The sequence below is a fragment of the Theobroma cacao genome, chromosome 8 (genome assembly GCF_000208745.1).
Source record: "Theobroma cacao cultivar B97-61/B2 chromosome 8, Criollo_cocoa_genome_V2, whole genome shotgun sequence".
NCBI lineage: Eukaryota > Viridiplantae > Streptophyta > Magnoliopsida > Malvales > Malvaceae > Theobroma > Theobroma cacao.
This window is the reverse complement of record NC_030857.1, coordinates 7,963,228-7,973,594: the sequence shown is the minus strand read 5'-3', so window position 1 is coordinate 7,973,594 and position 10,367 is coordinate 7,963,228. Positions and strand designations below refer to the sequence as shown.

The window sequence follows — 10,367 nt, the reverse complement described above, 5'->3', positions numbered from 1 at the left end:
TATATATATATATATATATATATATATATATATATATATATATATATATATATATATATATATATATATATTGACCAGTTGTTGTTGGAAGAAAGGAGAGTTAAATGCTCATCTGCTCATGTTATTTCATTTTCGCAATTGTCTTCTGTCATTTCCGAAGACTTGACTTTGTCTAATGAAGAATAAGAAGAAATAAAAATTATTAAAAAAATAATAATTTAATTATGATTAATTTTTATGACTTTTTTCTATTTTATAATTTAAACATCCAACTTGTTTTTCCTTTTTTTTCATATTTCCTAATTAATTTGTTTTTTGTAAGAGAATAAGAGAATGGAAGGAATTAAAAAAAAAACAACAGCAATAATTGTATTTGGGAATTTGCTCCATTTCACGCTCAGCAAATTTAAATAAATGCAAAGGAAGCCAAAATAAACATTCATTCAATTAAAATTATGTTATGAATAAATATGTGAATGTCTATTATATTATGACTTAAGAAGTGCATACTAAGTCAAATAACCTAAAAGGCAAGATACAAGAAATGTAATATGATTTGAACTCTTAGATAGAATTAGATTAAGACTATGATTCAAGGGGTTGTTAGCCTATAAATAGACCCCTTCACTTCATTTGTAAATATACACTTCATTAAGATATCTTTTCTCTCCCTAAATATTTTTTTTCTTCTCTTTAATTATTCTTTCAAGTTATTTTTATTTGTTCTTTTAAGATTTATTTCATAACACGTTATCAACACGATCCTCTCTGATCTCTCAAGTTTTGAAATTATTTTGTTTTCATCATCTTCAAGCTTCAAAAGGATTTCAACGATTCGGTTTTGATTTATAGTTTTAGCAAATCAGGTAAGTGTTGCTATTATTTTGTTTTCATCATCTCCAAGCTTTAAAAGAATTTCAATGGTTGATCTTTAATTGTTTTGGTTGTAATAAATCAAGTAAGTGACTTGATATCTCCTTAATATTTTCATTATCTAAAAATCAACTTCAATATGAATTTTACTATCATATAGTATATATTATATTCTATCCCTTGATTGGAAAGTGAATTTATTATTATATAACTATTAATAAAAAATCATAATGTCCATTCCCTGAAGTGAATGTGACAAATGAGCTAGTAATAACAAAAATTATAAATTTGTCCATTCCCTGAAGTGAATGCGACATCATTTAATAATTATGGTCATGGTCATAAATCTATCTTCATGAATCTATCTATTCTCTGAAGTGAATGCCACATCATTTAATAATTATGATAATGGATATAGAAAAAGTTGTTATAATAATTTACACTATCACTATTTTAATTCTAATTATAATTTTACCACCAGAAGTGGATAATAATTTTACCATCAGAATCTAAGAATAATTTTACCATCAGAAGTGGATGGATAATTTTACTATTAGAATCTAAGGATAATTTTGTCACCAGAAGTGAATGGATAATTTTGCCACCAAAAGTAGATGGATAATTTTACCACTAAAAGTGGATGAATATCGTAACCCACTACTCACCAGAAATGAATAACTCATCAAAAAGTAGATGAATACTTTCAACCCACCAAAAGTGGATGAATAATGAAAACACAAAAATGAAAAGAAAAAAAAAAGGAGGAATATAGAAAACATATTGTCATTGATGTGGCATAAAAGACCATTGGTTACGTACCTATTGTACATCTTGAATTGTATCAAGCATCACCGAAAACTACAACATCTTGTGATGATTCTAATCATGGCCAAGTTGATATAGCACATCAAGATATTCATCCACCCTGAAAGAGGAATTGATTATATGATTGGTAACGAAAATATTCATGGTTGATTTTCTTGTCCTGTAGAAGGAATTGATCATTTAATTAGTAATGAGAATATCCGAGAATGAACTTAATAGTAATTGGTATGTTTTAGTATAACTATATTATGAAGATGCTTTAATATGTTCTTATTATATTTAAAGGATATGTTCTTATTATGTGTTTTAATTATATATTTAATGTTATTTCATTTTAACTTGTAAATTTCTTATTGTATATATTTTATTTGAAAAAAAAAATATGGATATTCATATTGTTAGATCGAAGATCTATGATGTAAATATATGTCTAGTAGACATTGCTATAACACACACTATATTGAAAGACAATAAATATTTTTCTTACTTGACAACAAAAAAAAGCCAATGTCAATTCAATATCTGGTAGTATAAGATTAATTGAAGGCTCCAGAAGAGCTAATATTTTACTACCTTAAGGATGTATTATTTTCTATTAAGTCTCAAAGACATTTATTAAGGTTTAAAGATATTCGTCTGAATAGATATCATATTGAGACAACAAATGAAAGAGACACTTAATACCTCTATATTGGAATTATTTCAAGTAGAAAGTGTGTGCTGAAAAAAAATTACTTGCTTTGCTCTTAGAATTAAACTATACAAATATTAGAATAATTGAAACTCATAGTAAACCAGAAGTTTACTAATGATTTTAATGTTTGGCATAACCAGTTAGACCATCCCGGATCAACAATGATGCAAAAATGATTGAAAATTTATATGATCATTCATTGAAAAACCAGAAGATTTTTCAATCTAATGAATTTTATATGCTGCTTGCTTTGAAGGTAAATAAATTATAAGGCTACCACCAACTAAAGTTGGGACTGAATTCCCTACATTTTTGAATAATATTTAAGGTTATATGTGGATTCATACATCCATCTTGTGAACCATTTAGATATTTTATGGTTTTAATCGATGCATCAACTAGATGGTCACACGTGTGCTTATTATAGCTTATAATTTGGCATTTGCAACCATTCATTTGCAAGCACATTTTCTTGGTTATGTAATCAAGATTATTTGTCTTGATAATGTTGGTGGATATACATCTCAAGCCTTTAATATTGCATATTAATTGAAATAACTATTGAACAACTTGCTGCTTATGTTTATACACAAATGGTTTAGCAGAATTATTTAAACACTTTCAACTGATTGCAAGCTTATGAAATTCAAACTTTCAATGTTGACTTGGGGGCATGCCATTTTGGATACAGTAGCATTTGTATGCATCAGACTAAATGAGTTATTATAAATTTTCCCTATACAATTGGTTTATGGTTAGGAACCAATTATTTCCCATCTAAGAATTTTCGGATGTGCGGTATATGTTTCATTTGCTCCACCACAACGCATAAAGATGGGTCTTCAAAGGAGGTTAGGAATATATGTTGATACAAATCTCCATTTGTAATTAAATATTTAGAATTATCAATAGGAGATTTATTCATGACAAAGTTTGTCAATTGTTATTTTGATGAAACAATTTTTCCAACATTAAGGGAGAAAAATAAGCAGCTGAAAGAGGAAATTTCTTAAAGTAAATTATCATTATCTAGTTTGATCCTTACACAAAGCAATATGAACTTGAAGTTCAAAAGATAATTATTTCGTAAAATATTATAAATCAGTTGCCAGACGTATTTATTAACCTAAAGGGAATAACTAAATCTTATATACCAGCTGCAAATGCTCCTATTAGCATTGATGTCCCTGTAGGATAAGGCACGCCAGAAGCGTGGAAACCAATCGGCTCCAAAGATAAAATCCTCGAAAAGAAAAGGTGCAAATATTTAAGATGGTCAGAAAGAGGAAGTAGAATGTAAAACCCGACCCTATAAATACATGTCATGACATACATACACTGAGTAGTATGTTATTATGTTAGGAAAAGCACCTAAGAATAGACGAAACTCGGTATTGTACCTAATGGTACACTTGAGTTGATTTAACCTCGAACTAGTTCAAATAGGAATTGTAGGATGAAATTTAATATTTTATAGTCCAGGAATGACTAAAAATGATTGTTCGGAGTTCGAGGGTTCATTTGGGGTAAAATTAGAAATTTTGATATTCAAGGGCAAAATCGTCATTTTGCCACCTAAGATAATAATTTGATCATGGAGTGAAATTTTTGACCAAGATTAACTATTTGGAGTATAATTTAATGATAGGAAGTGAAAAAGTTTAATTCTGGTGATTTTTGGAGTGTAGGGGCAAAATCGTAATTTTGCCACCCACGGACAAAATTTGAGATTTTGAGAGAATTTAGATCAAATTTGACAAATTGGAGAATGGTATGAGTATAAGGGATGAAAAATATGTCTATGGGCAATTTTTCAATTTTTGGGGCAAAAATGTAATTTTTGACTTTTACGGGGGCAAAAGTGTAAATTTCAAAAATTACTCCACCGAGACTTTGGATGAGTCTGAGAATTTTATCTAAGCTATGAATATATGAGACAAGTGTATGGTGAAAATTTGGAAACAAATGGATGAAATTTTAAAAATGGGCCAATGGGAAAGTGACATGTGGCATTTTTTTAATGATATAATATTATTTTAATGAAAAGTCAGCCCATTTAAACCCAAATTTTAAGTGCTGGCCGGCCATAAGGAAGAACAAGAGAGGAAATAGAGAGGAAAGGAAGAAAAAAAGAAAAACCAAAGAGAAACAAGAAAATTCAAAGGGAAATTCGCGGTTTTCGACCGTTTACGCGTCTAACGGTAAGATTTTTCGATTTTAGCTTGATTTCTACCTTTCCTATGCCTTTATTTCCATTTAGCATGCTTGAGGAGAGAGATCAAAAAGTGATATCAAGGGCTGGACGAAATTCTAGGGGAGAGAAATTGAAATTTTTAGGTTTTGATTTTTAGTTAAATTGATAGTTTTAGTTAGTTAAATGTGTTTAGAAATTAAATTGGGCAAGAAATCATTAAATTTTCACAATACCCACTCTTGGCTGGATGCTCAATGCTGTACAATGATGATGAATTGATTTTATTCTAAGGAAAATGAAGAGAAAATGATGAAAAACGATTAAACGTGATAGAAAAACAAAGTAGAAAATTAACCGAGTTAATGTCCCATTTTTGGCCGAATTTTCCAAGGAAGGGAGTGAGCTGATTTTGTTGTTTTTAGAAGGTTATTGGCTGATATTTAATGGTTAGAAATGTTGGAGAGAGAATGGGATGATTTAGAGCTAAAATGGAGCGCGTTAGCAATTTATCGGGCAAAGTGCCAAAAATAGGTTAATACCGCGTTTAAGCCGTTTTAGGCTATTGCATTTCATACCATGCATTAGTATAGGATTTAAGTTAATTATATAGTGATTTAGCATCAATGTGATGAATTGTGTAAATTTTTGTAATGTGTCTAGGAGGAGAGCCTTCCGGAAAAGGCAAAGAAGTCGTACCCGACGAGTAGTGATCGGGGCGCTTAGAAAGCTTTTAGTTTGTACAAACGGTGAGTAAACTTATTATTATTGTAAATTATCTAGAGTTTATTTTTAAATGCCCTTTATGTATTTTATGAAATGAAAACGAGATTAAAACGGGATTTTTGATGTTTTAGGAATAAATGTGACAAATAAAAATATATTGTATTGATTATGAAATTGAGTAATTGGAGGCTGCAAATTGACTTGAAAAATATATATTTTCCTAGGAATGGCTTATGAGAAATGAGTATATGTGGCTATATTTTGTGAGTGCATTGGGAAATTTATGTAAGTTGTTTTTACTATGCAGGCTGGATAAATAAATAAAAGCCACGTTATACTGTCGAAATTTTATTAAAATTGGTGGGTTAGTCACTGCAGTGACGGGTTTCCGTGGACTGCCTATTAGAGGGGCACGGTAAACCCAGTTATATAGTTACTCCGGTTGTAGAGGCGAGGAGGGTAACTCCTGGGGTAGTATTAGAGCTCACTTCACGTCGAACCCCCACGTGAATGTGTAACTCGGCCAACGCCAAGGAACGGCTGGTTTTAAAAATAAAAATGTGTTTCACGTGTGAATATTTTAACACCCTTGGCGGACTCGGTTAGATGCCTCGGCCAAGGTATCCCCGAGGATTAGTTTTGGCTTGAGCCTTGTTTTAATAAAAGACATAAGCCTTAACAACTGTTTTGGTAAATTACAAATATTTTATGGTTTAAGAAATAAATTGAAAACATTATGAAATGGGTTGAAATTTGTTGTTTAAACTTGCCTCCATTTTACTCGCCTTTAGATATTTATGATAATGTCTGTTTACTCATTGGGATTGCAAAATCTCACCCAACTCCTTTCCACCCATTTCAGGTTCAGTATAGACTGTAGATAGCTGATCTCATCGAGGACTACCATTGGATCTGCATTTTCCAAACCGTAGGTTCACAGTCCTCTTTACTTTTGTTTATTCGGGGGCCCTCTTGTTATTGTAAATTAAATTAAATATTTTGGCTTACTGTATTTCAGTATGTATAAATTTATTTAGCTTTTACGCTATAAAAATTATTCACGTATAACTCTATAAATATTGTTTTATAAGAAAATAGAATATTTTCCTTAATATTTCTTTTATTTTCTTATTATATTCAAATAACCGTAATTTCGTTTTAAATGAAGATTTTAGACTTTTAAACTCATTTTGAATATGAATTATGTGTTTTGTACTTGTATATTACGTTTTAGCCAGTTTCGAAATTTTTGAGAAAAAAATGACCAAAATACCCCTGTGTGGCGAAAATTTTATTTTGATTGTTTTTGATCTAAAATAGTATATATTCTCTAAAAACTCGATATTTAACAATGATTGCTCACAGGAAAGGAAAGAAACTGATATGTAAGCTTTGCGGGGTTCCGGTTGGCATTTCGGATAATGAGTGTCAATCGGGACGTCGCGGCGATTGTCATGGGCCTGAGGGAGGTTCCGGGTCGTGACATAGAAACTCTAGAAGAGACCCCTGACATAATTGAGAAAAATCTCAAAAGAAATTCAGGTACTTGAAATCATTGAAAATGAAGAGATCTCAATCAATTATGTCATGATGGGAAAAGATGAACCTGGTAAATAAACGTCGATGATATTTTGTATATAATATAGAGCGCACTATTATAAAAGAAAAACGAGGATCTTGAACTTATATAAATGATTGGCCAATGTGGAAAGACGCAATCAAAGTGGAATTGAATTCAATTGTAAAACATGAAGTTTTTGGACCTGTAGTCCGTACGCCAAATGGTGTAAAACCAGTAGGATATAAATGAGTGTTTATGCGGAAACAAAATGAGAAAGATGAGATTATGAGATATAAAGCACGGCTTGTCGTACAAGGTTTTCTTTAAAGATCTAGTATTGAAGATGAAGAGATATTCTCTGTGGTGGATACAATTACAATTCTATATTAACTAGTCTGGCAATATATGAGAAAATTAAAATGCGTCTAATGAGTGTAGCTACAGCCTATTCATATGACTTATTTGATATCAATATCTATTTGAAAATCCTTGAAGGATTTAAGTTGTCTAAAACATAAAATTTGAATTATCGAGAAATTTACTCGATTAAATTAAATAAATATTTGTATGGATTAAAGCAATCCAGACACATGTGATATAATCGTTTTAGTGCATATTTATTTAGAGAAGGCTGTAGAAATAATCCCAAATGAAAAACCATAAGAATCCTCAACAATCGAACCAAGCCGACTCAAAACAAAATGGCAAAGCTAAAACTAAAATCTTGAAGCCAGACACGAGATGAAAAAAAAAATCTAGAAGTGATCGGGAACCTGAAGAAACGCAAGAAGACAATAAGCATATAAGTCGTAAGAATAAAAGAACAAAATTCTAATACACCCTAAACCAATAGCAAATAAAACCCAATCAAAAAAAAAAAAAAGAAAAGAAAATAGCAAACAAAAACCCAAGACTAAGCCCAGACAAGAGAAAACAAAACCCAACACAATAAAAGCTAAAGTTCCAAAACCAAACAAGAGCTTGAAAGTCCAAACCCCATCGACTCTAAGCTAAACAGTACATGGGTGAAGCATATACACTACGAAAATGTCACACACACAAATGGCTCGATGTCAAGCTAAGAGCCCTTTGGGGCTTTTTTTTAAATATAAATACAAATGGTCAGGTTTCAAGCTAGGAACCCTTTGAACTTTCTTTAAATATAGTTATAGATGGGCTTTTGCTTACAATTTGGTTGGGTCTGTCTTTCCATTCGCTATCCTACTTCTAATTTTTGTGTTATTGCAGACAGATTATGTGATATTTCTTTGAAGATTTATCATTGCGAAAAAAAGCAAGAAAAAACCAACACAAAAGCGTGTTGAATGAGTTCGATTCAAACGAGGACTTTCCTGTGGAATATTTGGGCTCGGCATGGACGAAACGATGACATAGACAAATACTTTGTCTATATTTTTCTTCATGTCCCAAACGTCTCTATCTTAAAATAAAAAAAAAATTGGGAAGTCAATGTCTATGAATTTATTTATTATACATATATACCCATTTAAAAATAATTTTACTAGTATAATTCAGATTAACAACATGACAAATCTTTTATTTAATTGATGAAGTATGTGGCAATGAAATTTTAAAGAAAAATAAAACACAGGAAGCAAAAAAGTAGAATATAATTTTTGCTCAAAAATTGTATGAGAAGAAATAATTATGAAATTGTACATCCTTTTAAAGGAAAAGTGTGTATTTGGTTTAAATATTAATATATTGAGAATTTCCAAACCAAAATGGACGGATTCAAAATGTGTACATTGACTCAGTTTAAATTACGAGGAAAGCTGGGGAAAAGTCCAATCCAATTTCCTATATCCTTCTCATCACCGGCCAATCTCTTCCATCTCTCTGTTTTCTCTTCTCCCTTCTTCATCCTGATCTCCCTCCCTGCAGCTCAAAAAAATCCATAGAAAAAGTAGTGGAAAACTTAAACATCATGGATCGAGAGCAAGAAGAGATGCAATTTCTTGGGTTCGTTGGCATCTGCAAGGAATCCTACAACGTCATCTTTGCCTGGAGAAAAGTCTTCAGCAAGATCGCTTTAGCTTTAATCCTTCCTCTAACTTTCATCTACCTAGCTCGTATTGAAGTATCGAACCTCTTCTTCAGGAAAATCATCCACAACGAAATAGAACTCGACCATACCCGATCAGGCACTCCCAAATACAAGAAACTATCTGACGTTATCTCCGACGAATGGGCATACTTTTGGCTTTTCAAGGCGGCCTACTTCACTTTGTTTTTCATCTTTTCCCTTCTTTCAACCGCTGCAGTTGTTTACACCATCGCTTGCATATATACAGGTCGGGAACTCACGTTTAGGAAAGTCATGAGCGTTGTCCCAAAGGTTTGGAAGAGGCTGATGGTTACTTTCTTGTCTATTTTTGTTGCCATGTTTTTCTATCACGTTGTGTTTGTGTTCATCGTTGTTGTTTGGGCACTTTCAATCGGAGCAAGCAACGTGGGTTTTGCGGTGTTTGTTATTTTAATAATCTTGTACTTGGGGGGTCTTTTGTATTTGACCATTATCTGGCACTTGGCTAGCGTTGTCTCTGTTTTGGAAGAGGCCTACGGGTTCCAGGCCATGGTCAAGGGCAAAAACCTGATCGAGGGAAAGCTATGGGTGGCGGTAGTCATTTTTTTCAAGCTCAGTGTCTCCCTCTTCATCATCCAGATTGCCTTCCAGAATCTGGTTGTGCATGGAAGCACGTTTGGCGTGGTTAGCAGGGTTGCCTATACAATCATTTGTTTCTTGTTGCTTTGCAAGTTGATTCTCTTCGGATTAGTCATCCAGACGGTGATCTACTTCGTCTGCAAATCTTACCACCATGAAAACATCGACAAATCTGCCCTGTCAGATCACCTGGAAGTTTACCTAGGAGAGTATGTTCCTTTGAAGGCCAAGGATGTTCAGCTAGAGCAGTACCATGTTTGATCGACTTGACTTGGAAGTCAATCAATAAATTAGAAATAATGGATGCATGTACTAGTTGTCTTTCAAATCCAGAGTTGTAATTGATCAAATGGTGTTTTTGTACCTAATCAACATGTAGTATGAAAGTAATTAATCAATTTCATGGGTGCTCATTACCTCCCATTCTTGTCTTATTTTTAATTAATTTTCATTGGACTTGAACCCTGTTAAAAGATACGGCAGTTTATTTATTATTTAGGTCACTGGAAAAGACATGTCCTTTTCTGGAATTTCTGGTCCAGTGAGAGGACTTTAAGAAGGTTACAACAACAGTATTCTGTCAAATACATTAACAAACATATAATGGGAGTTTTATTAAAAGGTGCTCGACTGCTCTTACCCCTGCCAATCAATATCAGGCTTTGCGCAAGAGCAACAAATTAATAATAATAATCATAATAATAAATGAATTACAATTTAATAGCTTGACATCCACATTGGATATTTAATAAAAACATCAAGCATGATGCTATCTGGTATGGTTGAACAAAAGTAGGTCGGACCAATTATA

The 10,367-nt window shown here is 32.1% G+C and overlaps 1 protein-coding gene across 1 annotated transcript; it reads left to right on the top strand.

Moving 5' to 3' along the window:
- Positions 8,819-9,817, top strand: LOC18592480. Its single transcript, XM_007019243.2, has one exon. The coding sequence runs from the start codon at positions 8,819-8,821 to the stop codon at positions 9,815-9,817; it is 999 nt and encodes a 332-aa protein (XP_007019305.2).

What these genes read in the sequence shown, in the direction of transcription:
- LOC18592480 (XM_007019243.2), top strand. Translation starts at nt 8,819, where the DNA reads ATGGATCGAGAGCAAGAAGAGATGCAATTTCTTGGGTTCGTTGGCATC.